The sequence below is a fragment of the Haliotis rufescens genome, unplaced genomic scaffold (genome assembly GCF_023055435.1).
Source record: "Haliotis rufescens isolate VD_foot unplaced genomic scaffold, xgHalRufe1.0.p SCAF_11, whole genome shotgun sequence".
NCBI classification, from domain to species: domain Eukaryota; kingdom Metazoa; phylum Mollusca; class Gastropoda; order Lepetellida; family Haliotidae; genus Haliotis; species Haliotis rufescens.
In genome coordinates this window covers 20600846-20616570 of record NW_025963791.1, presented here as the reverse complement: position 1 = coordinate 20616570, position 15725 = coordinate 20600846, and the positions used below count along the sequence as shown (strand labels likewise).

Genomic DNA, 15725 nt, shown 5'->3' with positions numbered 1-15725 from the left:
ATTCAATATGCTCATAACTCAGATTCCAAAACCCTATTCACATCGAGTTGACATGGGGACACATCCCCACAAACCTAGGACTTTGTTAAATATACCGATCAGTGACAAAAACACGATCTTCATGCGATATTTGAACAGATAAATAAACTCGCCATTTCGCCATGGAGGGGTATAATTACACATTGTCTGAAAACAGTTGCAGTTGTCTCCCCTCCGTATCGGTATTTTGTGTACAGAGGGGACAATCCGTGTTTAACTTACACAGGCCGTAATTTAAGCGACGGGAATAGCAAGGCTCACTAAACCCATAGTTGTCCGACAACCACGCCCAGGATTCCCAAACAAATACATCAATACACGCTGATCATCTGAGGTGGGACGGTTACTCATGATCGATAGGAGTTATTGCTGTAATAAATTGTTTTTGTTTTTATCACCGATACATCTGTGGGTTTATGAAACGTGTGGCTTATAGCTGTGTCTGCCACTGAGATTAAATTAGCGATGGGGCGGGCGTTCCCATACTCGGAGTACTGCCAAGGGCGTTATAACGAAATGTTATATGGGAAGGTGATAATACTTACATTTACCAAAAGGTTATGAAACGCCATTCATGAATAGCGCACTGTCCCTACATTAGACTCGTTCTGTCATTATGAACTGTATAAATCTCCTTACCATGCCGGTATGTGAGACTTTATAGTACTACGCATTGCCATAGGCAGTTTACCGTTAAGTTTCACGTTTAGTTTATTTATCCCGCACACAGTTAACTATCATAATTATAAGGACATATTTAAGATTGTGAATCAATAGCAGATTTTATTCAACCTGCTCTAACATCATAATATTTAAAATATTATACTTTCACCTTTGACGGAATATGTTTTTTTGTTGTTGTTGTTGTTGTTGTTGTTGTTTTTTGTGTGTTGTAGAATAGGTCTTCAGCAACCCATGCTTGCCGTAAAAGGTGACTATGCTTGTCGTAAAAGGCGACTAACGGGATCGGGTGGTCAGGCTCGCTGACTTGGTTGATGCATGTCATTGATCCCAATTGCGTGGATAGGTACGCATGATATTAATCACTGGATTGTTTGGTCCAGACTCGATTAGTTACAGACCGCCATCATATAGCTGGAATATTGCTGAGTGCGGCGTTAAACAACAAACAAACAAACAAACATATTACATCAAAGGAGAAGGTATAATATTTCAAATATTATTATGTTAGAGCAGGTTGAATAATTATTATAAGTGATTTAAAAGGAACCTAATTTAAATTCAAACAAACTTATTTTTTTATATTCTACCTTGCCTTATGTGACGTAATACGGGTATGGCTATACTAAACCCCTATTAAAGATAGACAGCAGTTTGAAAGATATAACAATTCTAAATACAGCATGAAGAAGTGTCGTCTGGTCTGTTGTGACTAGCAGTGTGTTGTGTACAGGTCGAATGATCAATCTGCCAAAAACTATCGCCTACATAATCGACATTCTATATTTTTGGCTTATCACTCAAGGTAATCATCACAGTTATTTTCTCCATTGAGTTGAATTATTGCCAGCGTTAATACCGCGTACAAATATGACAAATATAAAGATGTCAGTTTCTTTGTTTAGACACCATGACAAACGAAACTACCTGAGGGATACTGTGCGTATGTTCTGCTTCGCTTACAGCTGTCAAAACTCCGTCAGTTACCACGTGGAATTTTTTCTAACATTTCACGTTTTCACTTTTTACCGAATGTTAAAGATTTGGGAATTCTTGTCAACTTTAAACGTTACCTGACGCTTATTCCACATTATCTGTGTGTACAGCAAACACCATCGTGGGTTCAAGTTTACACGACATTGCGCGAAGCTGGCAAAGAGCGCTCTGATTGGTCAATATTTAACCCTAATTGGTCCATACAAGAGACCCCCTTTGAACTCACTTCTGCCTTAAATTGTCATATTCCCCAAACAACCTAACGTATGCCATTTACGCTGATACTTGATACAGTTGAATCTCCATATTTGACATTGGTTTCATGTATCCCTCAGCTGTCTTCCTGCCCGAAATCTGAATCTGTAATGACTCGTTCGTGATTTGTTTATATAATGTGTTCTTCTAAACCATGTGGCAAGTCTATGACAATACCCACTGCTATTGTCGTATCCGAAATGTTGTATTTTTAGCATCGATATGCTTTAACTAAACGTGAGCCACGTTAGGACTATTGCGTGGGTAGACACGAATTTGCCTAATTGCACTCAAATGTAAAGAGTAACCCTGGCACACACAACTAGTATAACACGACTTGTGTAATCGTATTGTTTTACCGTCCTCACCAAATGGGAACCGCCTCCGTGGTCTGAGACATGTAACGTCTGCCCCGACTACGGAAGGACGGGGGTTCGATCCTCGGCCGCGTCATACCAAAAGACGTTAAAAGATGGTACTTGTTGTTACCCTGAGTGACGCTCGGCATATTAAGGGGAAAAAATAAAGACTAGTAGGCTCGATGTCAGTATACTCATGTGTTAAGCTGCGTATTAATATCTCAGTGTGCCAGCTGTTTAAGATTGGTCACACACACGTGCATGCACGTCCCTATATAGGTGCCATTATCTTGAACGCAACGTTAAACCCCATTTAAACTCACCTCGCTTTGAAAAATGCACATATCTTAATGGCATATGGTAGAAGTAGGACCGCGGTTGCACTTTGCTGTGCCTTTATAGCAAAGAAATACTTGATCGATATAAAGTCATGTTGCTGTGCTGATTTTGTGAATTAGGCATACGCGTGTGCCCTCCACAATCACGGGGAAGGACAGGACGGAGCGTGTGTAATTAATGATTCACCTTGTTTAAAGGACCCCAGAAAGCAGTTTTAAAGACAGTCCGTTCACACAAAAGGAAAGCAGCAGGATTGAAAATCTATATTTCTCTTATTGTTCGGGCAAGCGAAATTTCTTTTGCTGTAACATAACTAAGAATTGGCGACTAAGACATTTACGCCAGGACCATGACACCATGACCTCCCACTCTTTGAGGGGAGGTCGGGTAGCCTGGTGGTTAAAGCGTTCGCTCGTCACGCCGAAGACCCAGGTTCGATTCCCGACATGGGTACAATGTGTGAAGCCCATTTCTGGTGTCCCCCGCCGTGATAGTGCTGGAATATTGCTAAAAGCTCCTCACAGCCCGTCTCCTGGACGGTCGCAATCGGGAAATATGCACAAAGGGACATAACTCATTACCTTTGACCCGTTTATTGGGTTATCTGCTGATCTTGGTAGTGTTATTGTATATTTTAACATCTGGATAAACGAGGTTTCACTGTATATAACATGTGCACAGAATGATAATCCAGGTGCCGTTACCCGCTATACAGCTTCCCTGCTTATTCTTTGAGGGTAATGAATGAGTGTAGTTTTACGCCACTTTCCAAAGTATTGCAGAAATATAACCGCACCATGTTGAAATGGAGCCTTGGTCAAACTGGTCTCAGTCTCCACCGCCCCAGTATTGTGACTGAGAGAGTGAGTCAATCTCTAACGTCGCATCGGCAATATTTTAGCCATGTCACGACGCTAACGGTATATTCATTTATTAAAAATACTCGCAGTAAGAGATCAAGGTAAATAGCACACTCAATGTGAAACAAACTACTTGAAACTAGATAGATAAAGTTAAAACATCAAGACAAATATATGTACTATGATAATCATGACAAAAGCATGTTATTTCAACATATTTTCACAATTTATGATAAGGACCAATTTCCTTAAGATATTTCAAAATATCGTTTATGAATATGATGTGTATGTACAATGATTTCTGCTTCAGGGAACCAGGTGACGGCTGAGGCGTTCCAGTTCTTGGATAACTACATAGGGTCTGACGACGAGGGGGTGGAAAGCCCACCTGTCTCCCCCGGGCCAAGAGGAGATTTCTCAGGTAGGTTGTCCCCCGTTATTGCGCTCTAAAATGAATGCGAGTGTGTGCCGCAATTTGATTGGTTGAAAAAAGTTGTTAAATGGGATTGGATTCCGGAAATCATCTGGACTTTTATTGCGTTTTCAATCCGGAAAAAGCTCGTGCCATTCGAAGTTGATTCCGCATATTATATAAGTTTTTTATACGCAGTATTTATCAGAAAAACTTTGTTGCTTTACTCTCCACATTCTGCTGACCATTCGTGTTCAGTTATCAAGGAAGCAAATGCGTTCATCCAGTGTATCATTGCCGGTTCCAAATGATATCTCCTGGTATCAAATACCCAATAACACGCGCAAATCCGAAATCCGATGTCGATTCTTCAGGACGCCTCAAAGCAACAACTTCCCATGTATCGGGTTGTGCGAAAACCGAAAATGGTGCTTATTGGGTCCTACTTCATGTGAAATCATTGAATGCGTACGGTATTACTGACCTGGGTAAAACACGGTTGGAGTGTATGGAATTACAGGGCTCTGAGCCTAACCACATACAGAAAACCATAATTTGAATGTTTGTCTGAACATATAAGCCCTCAGGTGAGATTCTCATGATTATAGATGACTTGATTAAAGTTTTGTCTGTTATATTCGCTGGTTTCTCAAGGGAAAATGATGTCTGCCCATTAACCGACTTCCAATTACAGTATGGTCGTGTCAAGGACCTCTTCACATCACCAAGCGCCTCCTCCTATACATTGTATAGATAACACTGGTTCCACACCACTCTGTTAACATAGGTGCGCGCAGCTGTATCATTAGCCAATAACGATTCACACCCCGCTGCCTGGTGAAGCCACTCTGGGTAGATTTACATCCCCCTTCCCCAGATTGAAGTATGCAAGGCATCTAGCGTGTCACATGACCTAATAAACCACAGATACAATTTTCGGGAAAGTTTAAATGCTTTCTGAATAAGCGGGAGAGAAGCGGGTGTTGACCTCAATAGACAAAGCTGTTTAGTTTACCTTTCGTGTATGTAACGAAACGTAAAGTGTTTACATATTGAATGTATTAGACGGTTTCACAGGGTTAGTCGTTGGAGTGTTTTTCGTATAAAGTGAAGGTTTATCCAGGAACAAGTTCAATCACTCTTGCATGAAAACAAACTAAACGAAGTGGGTGAGGATGAAAATAACTTCTGTTCAGTGAGTCCTCGTGAATTTGCACCCATAACACCCCGCGCGTCACACGTCGGTAGACTAACATTTAGTCCCAGAACTAAACGTATCGTATTTAAAAATATGTAGCTACAAAAATTAAAACATAAAATCCAAATGGAACCTAGAACAATTCTTAATTAGTTTACACTTACCAACTTTAGACTACTTATTTTCTAAATTTATTCTCAACTTTCTCGGAGACAGACTACGAACTACGAAATATTCGACAACTGTTTTACTGTACATCTATTTGGCTACAAGTATTCATTTCTGAAGTTCCCTGCATGAAAATCCATACATGTATGTGTTTAAGCATCCAATGCTGCACAAAAATAATTGATAAAAAATTATACTTATTTTATCATAAATTTAGGAAAGAAAAGTGTCATGTAGGTACTGGTGCTTAACCATATATCAAGAAACTCAAGGTGGAGGTTCCCATTCCCAATGATCAAAGTCTGAGATTTACCGCTTGGCAATACTGAATTGTATTCACCTTCAAACAAATGTATCCTCCACCGACCCTGCCCTATTTTGCTAACATTCCCCAGCAACCGCAGCGACTGTCGACGTCCCGGGGAGAGGGCTAAACAAGCCTGACAATAAATCTATCATCTGTCCTGTACAGAGGAGCTGCTCTCGTCATACCTGGTCCAACAAATCATTCCCTGAAACAAAAGTCAAGCTTTATCACGACCCAAACCCTGCCCTGACCAACGTCTGGTCATACCCAACTTGACCAACCTGTTGCCAAGCAACACGGCGTGCAGGTCACGAACTCAGATCGCAGTTGATCGTCTGATCAGGACAGTCATGTTTTCGTCCATTTCTATTTTTGCTTCCTCCCTCATAATAATTAAGACCATTTCTACATTTTGGTAATTGTTTATTCGAGTTACCTAATTTCATGGTTATGCATAACGGAAAGTAAATACCTCGGAAAGATCAGAATAGGCTAGGTGAGAAGGTGAATCTTCCTTGAATGTAGTTGCTATGTTTTGAAATGTGAATGGAGTAGGTATTTCGGTTATGGCGATGTACGTGTTGTGTGTATGGCTGCATGCATTCTGTCACCCTACACGGGTGTCAAGAGAGCGGGGGACAAAAGAAGCCGCTCGCTCACTGCTCCTTCCGACACAGACGGTGAAAGGGTGAAACTAGGGGGTACATAAAGGTACGCGAGACCGCCATATTTACACCGACGTGACTGACTACAGTTCTTCTTTGAGTCCGAAGGATTAAAGAATTTCATGATAAAAGGTCGATTTAAATCTCTTAAAAAGAACCGTGTAGCTTTATTTCATACAGTGCCCCAGTTTCATGTAAGTATTTTGTTATGTAAGTCACGATATATGAAAGCCTAGGGTATTTCAAAAATGTCGTTCCACTCCCAAAATAATGAGAGCGTATATACAATGTGAATTTAATAGACAGGTTGACAGATGGCAGACGATGAGTAATTGTTGGCTGTTGCAGTGAAATAGAGTATTTTACTAATGAAAATTATTCATGAACCTCATAGAAATGTGTCCTTTCTTCAATTGTTATAAAAAAAAGTCATATTTGTATTGGGGCGGTCGGGTAGCCTAGTGGTTAAAGCGTTTGCACGTCACGTCGAAGACCCGGGTTCGATTCCCGACATGGGTACAATGTGTGAAGCCCATTTCTGGTGTCCCCCGCCGTGATATTGCTGGAATATTGCTAAAAGCGGCGTATTATAAAACCATACTCACTCACTCATATTTGTATTGCATTATATTCAATATTTTTGAAATGCTGTTAAAGTCCATTATAACCTCCCACCAAGTATGCTATTTAACATTTGGACGTCAATATTTTATGAATGAACCCAACTACGCTCTTTGTTGACTTGTCTCAAACCCGTTCCTTCTTGACAATGATCGGACAATATTTATCCGCATATTTCCCACTTCCTTTTTTTAAAATATTCGATTCCTCAATCCTTTTTGTTCGTTTCTTGTCAATACATTCATTCTTCAGGAAGGAATATTGTTTATTTCTAAGATCCTTAATTTGCAAAAATATTCGTGTGAAATGTGTGAATGTGTGATCAGGATCCAGCGAAATGCAGACCTGGGGAAACAATAGCCAGATACTGCCATCATTCAGCGGCCAGATCGCCATAATTTGCTCCGTATATCAATCAGTGTCGTGACGCGGTATTTGTGTCCGAAATCCAGACTTGTTTACTGAATCATGACAACAACATGACATCAAAGAGTGTAAACAGATAATTCGGTCCTGTCCAACGACTCCTTTCAGAGAATTCCTTTGATATGTAATAACCCCATCTCTGCAACACATACGTTAGCAGGAGAAACATATAACCTACTTTCGAAACAAATGAAACGACTCCATATTATTTGCGTTTTGTTCCTATGACAACGGATTAAAAATATTTAATAAAATTATAAATAAATGTAGATTTATGCAAGAAAATGAAAATGTCATGCGATTAAGTGCGTGTTGCTTAAATTGTGTATTATTTCAGGAATGCCCATTACGCCCTTGGCTGTCATTGTAAACAAATGTTGTATGTTGCAGGTTATTAAGCCCTCCAGTTATCTGGCAGCACGGAGTGTTGCAAGGCAGCTGTTGCCGATATCATGTGCCCTACATCTATAAATGATGTTGTCATTGGGAAAAGTCTCCCGTTACAGGGACGACATGGTTGCCTGGCAACAATGTGAGAACGAACGGAATTGATTGGCTGTTTCTGGTCCCAGCACTGGATGGTGACATAACGCTTCAAAGAAAGCGTGCTTCACAGATTGAAAACAGCGGAAATGTGAAGACGAGGACAAGGTGGTTTCCTGAGGGGACTACATAGGTTATACATGGAGCAATCTTACTCTCTCCCTTGTGGTTAGAATACACATTAATGGAGAATGTCAGTTTGGAATGTGTGAAGAAAATGTGTCGGTTCACAAATATATATAAAAAATGTAAACTACCACAATTGGTCACTAATGCTTTATTCCAAATAAAAACTATATCATGAAAACAAGCTTGCCCATCTATATTAAAAAAAACGTGGTCCATTGTTCTGAGTCAGTCTCTCCATACGACGGCCGTCACAGAAAAAAACACTTTTACATCTACGATGAATATCAGTCATCGGTTCACAATTACCGAAATGAGAAGTTCCCATTTTCGAAATTATTCAAAGTGGCACGTAACGGTATTATGTTGTTATGGCGTACAAATTGATGGTGCAGTTGACGTGAAAGATGTGCAATCATCACGTTGGCTGTAACTTTATATTAAGATGTAAGTTCATTGTATTGAGGGAAGCTATGGTCCATAGAAGCCCGCAAAAATCAAAAGTAGTTTCACAAAAGTCAATTAGTTGATTTGTTGCCGTGTGTCAACTAAACGACGTTCTTTGGAAAAGATGATACGTAATGATGTAGTGTTTGACAAGAGTAATATATATATGTCTTTGTCCATGAAGTTATTTATCACATTCATATAGTAATCATTGTTGTATTTGACTGGAGTCAAATAGAGTACCAGATGTTATTATTTGGAAATTGTTTGTACATTACGTATTTGCTATTTAACTGGATGTGGAAAAACCATGGTTGTCTGGTTTGATTTTCGAAGTCACGGCTTTAGAATACAACTTTCTACCTTGGCCGGAAAGAGGCATTTCCATTCGTGTCCAACTCGTGTTATTCCGGGACAGGCCGAATAGCAGGTTACGGAAAGGGGCGAGTGGTGACGAATGAGGCTTTTCGCCACCCTTCTAAAAATAGTCAAAATGACGTTGACTTGATAACCACGACAAAAGCTATTATTTTTTGATGTAATGAGAAACCGTCTTCCATTAATGCTGGTTAAGTTTGTTTCAATTGTTCATCAAATCCTTGTTGCATAATTACTCAAATTGGTTGTTTGTTGATGCGTTTGTACATTTCCATTTGACAACCTGTACATGCTATGTAAATTTGGCAACCAATCTAGGGCCCATGTCCCATCCCTATATTTTTTGTCAGGTTCATACAACCCATCTGACCGATGATTGTTATACTCCCGAATATCTACAGATCAACCTGTCACATGTAAGTCAGCATCACCAGATGACCCAATTCAGGAGCCCAAGCGATGGTAGTGTCCCAATATACGTTAATGTGCAATAGTGCTAAAGTGACATGACTCTAATAACGAGATGTTCTTGACTGTCACATCGGGTGAAACTAGACGTATAGTGCACAACAGGGGCTGGACACTCGACCAATATCCCTTTGTCGTGAAGACTTGCGTCCCTTGTTCCACCGGGAACCGCTGGTCGAGTGTTCGAGAAAACAGTTTAAGAGCTGTAACACCATGCCCATTCTGGTGGGTTTCACCACAACAGTAACGATCTATGATCTGCATCACGCCGTACTGTAACTGAGAACCGTTTCAAAGAGGCGTTAGATATCTACTCACTTGGTGATGTTTTTTTTTTTCTGAAAGAGTGTATTCCGTAGAAATGTACTTAAACATGTCATGTCAAATAGATTTGAGTATTGATATGTCCATGGCACAAGACACACTACTGTATATTCCAATTTATGAAAAAACGCGTGTACCTTAGATCTGCACTGACAATGTACGTACGCATTGTACCAGTCTATTTAACTAAGCTATCGTGACAACTAGTCCTACCCATAGCACGTGTAACCCATATACAACACTATGACGGATAGTCTGAATGGTGTGCGTCGGCTGCAGACTCGGCTGTCTTCAGCTGTATACATCCGTCAATCCTCACCTGTACATAGGTCTCCACTGAGATTATACCTTCCATTCCCAGCATTTAATCAAAGTATTCTGGTTGTCCTCGGGTACATCATTATCCCATATACCCGAAACCGACATTTTTCTATTATTTTGTAATATCATGAAATAAACCATTGCGACCAATATAATAATTTGTGTTGTTTGTGTTCGATTATTTGAAGGGAGGGTTGTTTACGTGAAATATACAACAAAAAAAGGCTTACTTCATGAGTACACAAAAAATGTTAACCCATTCAGAGTTCAAAACAAGCTTTTCCTCTGTGCACGTGCGTGCGTGCGACAGATGTGTCTTCAGCCGATAGTTTTAAGGATATGATATGCAACCCATCGCCCAAGAAATTAATTCTACAATTTCAGAAATAATAATCACGGATTATTTCGAACAACGGTGGCCAATCCGTGTCAACACATTGACATTCTTTGACTGCGATTTGCTGCGAAGGATGAAAATCACATAGTTATAAATAGATCATACTCAATAAAGAGTAGATATTGAAATCCATTAAGTTTGAAATTTAGAGATAATTTTAAGGTGTAGCTTGACTTCAGTATATAACCTAGTGTACCGCAAAGAAGTGCCTACGTCCAAATGAAACTATTGTCGGTCACAGAAAGATTTTAAAATGACTCTCAAGTTAGTGTGTTGATAGTTCTAACAATACATCTTAAAGTAGCCTAAAAACTTAAATTTGAATCTCTCGTCAACACTAAGTTGTCTCCCTTGATTGTCTTGCCGTAGGCTTACGATGGTCGTAGCGCTAAGATTGCTTTGTGCAAGTGGACTCTGAAAGTTGTGTGGAATTAAGAAGCCTACAGTATCTGTCGAGCAAGACAGGGTTGACTTGTGGACTCTTTGTATGTGACGTGTCGGCACATAAGCCAGCATCTATAAATAAGCCCAGTCTTCGTAAATACCGAGCACGGGCCTGGGTGTGAACGGACTTACCTAGATATCCCACAGGGGAGGGATCACACAGGTATGTGTGGATACATAGAGAAGGCGCATTATGTAGTGTAGAAATGTAACCTATATTGAAGGTAGTGAATTCAGCTGCTATTTTATTACGTAGATATCAGTATGTGATATTCCAATGGATTGACCAAATTAAGGACAAGAAACAAAGTCTTTTGTGGAGATGATTTATTTAGGAAGAAAACTAGTAACAGCTGTTATTGTTACTGTCGGTATATCGGTGCATATGCTTTGGTTACCCTTTGAGAACACGAATATAAACAAACCAAACATTTGAGAACAATGTCAAGACATGCCGTATTTCCTCTATTAGACGCCGGGCCTCTAATAAACTGACGTCCAAAAGAAACTTTACCAGAGTTTGAAATCACTCTTGATCAAAAACAACAAAACATACATGAATGAAGTAAAGTGTATTGAGAAGATCAATATATCAACATAATCAACACTGAAAATTACAATAATACCGCGACCGAGAATGACGTCAGAGCCCCCCCCAAAGTTGGGTGTGGTACAAAACTCGAGCTTTCAGAATCATGGACAATAGGCAGTGTACATAAACAATCGCTCACGTTCAATAACAAGTCATTAGTAGCGTGTGTGACCACCAAATGCCTCAATACACGCAAAAACTCTTCGACGCACAGATAAAGTCAGTCGTCTGATGAGGTCACGTTGGATTTGACGCCATTCTTCTTGGAGGGCCAAGATCAGTTCTTGCCGGTTGGCTGGAGAGTGTGGTCGTTGTCGAACACGACGATCCAACAAGTCCCAGAGGTGTTCTATCGGGGACATGTCGGGTGAGCGTGCAGGCCACGGCAGGCCGTTGACGTTGTTGGCTGCGAGGAAGTGACAATTCTGGCTGTATTGGCTCTAGCGTTGTCATGCTGATAAATGACACCACGTGGCTGCTGTTGAAGAAATGATAGGACAACTGGACGAAGAATATTATCCGCTGAGCTGTCACGTTTCCGTCAACGATGACCAGCGGTGTCCTCTCCTGCCCACAGATCCCTCCCCACACCATGACACTCCCTCCACCATATGGTACGACCTCCTGCACGCAACACGCCGCCGTTCGTTCACCCCTTTGGCGGTAAACACGTTGTCTTCCATCAGCCCTAAACATACAGAATCGACTTTCGTCAGTGAAGACAACCCTCTGCCAGTCACGTCGTTGCCAACGTCGTACAGTCCGGGCCCATCTCAATCGCAGACGACGATGTTGCGCTGTCAATAGCTCTGTATGGTCTAAAAGCCCTGATTCCATGAGCCCTGAGTCTCCTGGCCACTCTCTGTCGACAAACCCTGTGACCTAAGGCATTTGTCGCCGATGACGTCACTGTCAGGAAGCGATTTGGGAGGTGCAAGGTACGCAAGTACCGGTCATCATGGGGCGTGGTCACCCTGGGTCTGCCTGTTCTTGGCCTGTCAGCGGTCCGCCCTGTCTGTCTGTAACGTTGCATCAAGTTGGTAACGGCAACACGGGAGCAACCGAAGGTTCGTGCAATATGGGCGTGGGTGGCTCCCATCTGTACCATACCCAAGGCTCGTTCACGTTGTTCGACTGTGAGTCGTGGCATTTCTTTTGTGTTTTTTTATCACTGTGGATGTCTGACTTGCCGTTGCAATCGTTTTACACCCTTACCTGCACGTGCATTTGCAGTTGTCCGTGGTGCACGTGTTTTTCACTTTTTCCCGTGTTATCTCGCAAACCTGTAACAGACGATTAACATTTTCTGCATACACTATTGTTGTATTTAGGTTATGTGTTTTAGGTAGACTTCATCGAAAAAACAATTATACTTTGTCTGAAATTTATATTTTCAGTTGGTAAAGTTTCTTTTGGACGTCAGTTTAGAAGCCGGGTCAATTGTTCAGTGCAAAAAATAGAAGCTGGGCCTCTAAAAGACGCCGGGTCGATCAATTGATACAACGGGACATTCGTGGTCATAGTGAAATGGGGGTATTAATAGAAGCCGGGACTCCAATAGACGCCGGGCCTCTAATTGACGCCGGGTCAAAGGCTTGTCCGAAATAAATAGAAGCCCTGTCGTCTAATAGAGGAAATACGGTAGTTGACGGCGAACAACGCAGAGCCCAGTTTCGCAAACCGAGGTTAGCGCTGCGACTCGGCAACATTTGTTTATCACATAGACTTACGAGAGTCGTAGTGTTAAGATTTCTTTGTGAACAGGGGCCCTGGTAGTTGGAATCTAAATGCAATAGAAATTGACTACAGTAAAATAGCTCAACGCAGGAATCCGAAGGTCTGATTAAAATTCTGAACAACAAAATACCTTATTCGATATATTTAACAATACCAGGAGTGATCTGCGATCACAAAAATGTTAGGCGAGTCATCAAAGCTAAGTATTGCTCCGCTATCCGATCAACAGGATGCTAACGCATAGTTTGGTGTCCCTTCTTTGGTAACGTTCTCGGGAGTCCGGAGACGGTGGGGTAGCCTCGGGGTTAAAGCTTTTGCTCGTCACGCCGAAGACACGGGTTCGATTCCCCACATGGGTACAATGTGTGAAGCACATCTCTGGTTTCCCCCGCCGTGATATTGCTGGAATATTGCTAAAAGCGGCGTAAAACCATACTCACTCACTCACTCACTCACATTAAACAATATCGCTAAAAGTTGTATATGTCCTGTTCCCAAACCATTTTCCTTTCGTTCACCAAATACTTCGGCTGAAAATATATTTTGAAAGTTGAGAACCTGTAAACGCGGAGAAAAGTCGAGTTTATTGCCTCTGTCGCTGTAACTATAGCACGGCTCGATTCGTTCCAGGTAAAAGGCCCTACAGTATTTGAGATAAGGAAATTAAATAAACCGGCAATTGTCGTTTCCAATGAATCTGGTTCACAAAATCATGCATCGACAACTCTGCACAAGTTGATAATAATGATAACACATATATTACAAAAATAATAAATAAATATAAATAACAAAAATAACTAATTCTTATTAAATACAGACACTTTTAATGTGTGTAAACTGATTGACAAAAGGCAATGACAAATTTGATTTGATCAGCTAAAGAATTGCTCTTCATATGATTGAGGATGGTACTTGTTGGCGCTCGGCATGAATGTGATGAAACAAGCACTGCTCGGCTCGGAGTCAGTGGGTACCCACGTTATATTGCGGTATGGTATCTCAGTGGGCTACCACACACGCACTCACGCACGCATTCATGCTCGTTGCTGTAATTGTCATCACGACGTTAAGCCCCATTTCACCTCGCCCTCACGATTGATGATGAAACAATACATCATTGGCAAAAAATCCACTTGACATAATTAAGAAATAAACTACGAGTGGGAGATGTTTATCATACAATAAAACACTGCGTGGAGAATATACCATGAGGGGTGCAGTGGTTTATTCTCCCTGTAGTATTTTAGTGTACGATAAACAACTACCACGAGTCTATTATTTCTTATATGAAATGTCAATTTTATGTACAGCCACTTTGAGGATGTTACTAAAATGTCCAAGCTTTAAAACTATTTACTCGTATTTAAATACACGTCATACCAAATGATGGTACTTGTTGTTACCCTGTCTGGCACTCGGCATTAAGGGGCTAAAACAAGGAGTGGTCGGCTCGGAGTCAGTAAACTGTGCCTGAGTGGGGTTTTCATGTTAAACTGCGGCATGGTATCTCAGTTAGCACTATAAATCAACATTAGTCTGGACTAGTACAAGCAGCCACACACAGTGCATGCACGTTGCTATATAAGAGCAATAATCTTGGACGCGACGTTAAACCCCATTTCACTTCACCTCACCTCACCTCTTCATGATCAAAACTGTCACTTATCCATCCAACCTCTCAATCTGATTTACCTCGTTCTGTTTCATCCTGCTTGCAATTGTTTCATTCCAAAACACTGATGTGTGTTCTTTCCTAATTGTGTCCACATTCCCTCTGACTACGTAACGTCTGGAACACCATGCCCTGTCAAGTATCTAATCGCTCAAAAACACTGTCTTCTCCTTCACCTTGCTCAGTGGGAACTTTGAACAGTTTCTATTTACCACATCTTTGTTGTAAACCACATCCTAGCTGACAAGGTATAATCAGTAAATGGTGGTGTCATAACTTCTCATAATGGCAGTAACAGCATCATTAAATTTTGTTGTTGAACGCCGCACTCAGCAATATTCCAGCCATATGGCGGGCCGTCTGTATATATAATCGAGTCTGGACCAGAAAATCCAGTCATTGACACCATGAGCATCGATCTACGCCACTGGGATGCGATGACATGCATCAACCAAGACAGCGAGCCTGACCACCCGATCAAGTTAGTCGCTCTTACGACAAGCATAGTCGCCTTTCATAGGTTGCTGAAGACCTATTCTACCCCGGGTCTTCACGGATTATTTGAGATTACTCATGCTATCAGTAAACCTTAAACTGCTACTGCATGATAAAATATTACGTGATAATATTGCTAGGAAAAGTGAAATTATGTCTTTTAGAAGACAAAAAAAAATATTAACAAATCCTGAATTCATACAGAGACCATATATACCATATAGTCTCTGGTTTATAGTAATGTGAAAGCAATTAACATAATCAGCTTTTTAACAGCAAGAATATCAAAAGGGGCTACAAGGAACCGTAAGCAGATAAGCATAGCTTCGCATTTTAAAAGCACAGATCTAAACTAACAATCTAAAAGAACAATGACTTCAGGGTGTGAAATTGAATGGTACATTTGCACATTCATAAAAGTTGTACATAAATGTCCAAATATTAACCAAAGTAAG

At 40.9% G+C, this 15725-nt stretch overlaps 1 protein-coding gene across 4 annotated transcripts in view; it reads left to right on the top strand.

The window, feature by feature from the left end:
- The window catches only part of LOC124137241, a 45363-nt gene extending 35280 nt beyond the window's left edge, over window positions 1-10083 (top strand). For all 4 annotated transcript variants that reach the window (XM_046503463.2, XM_046503465.2, XM_046503464.2 and 1 more), the window contains 2 exons: window positions 3840-3950; window positions 7717-10083. In XM_046503463.2, coding sequence (XP_046359419.2) covers window positions 3840-3950; window positions 7717-7724 — 119 coding nt within the window. In that variant the 3' untranslated portion in view covers window positions 7725-10083. The remainder of the gene's footprint in view (window positions 1-3839; window positions 3951-7716) is intronic.
- Window positions 10084-15725: the final 5642 nt, after the last annotated feature.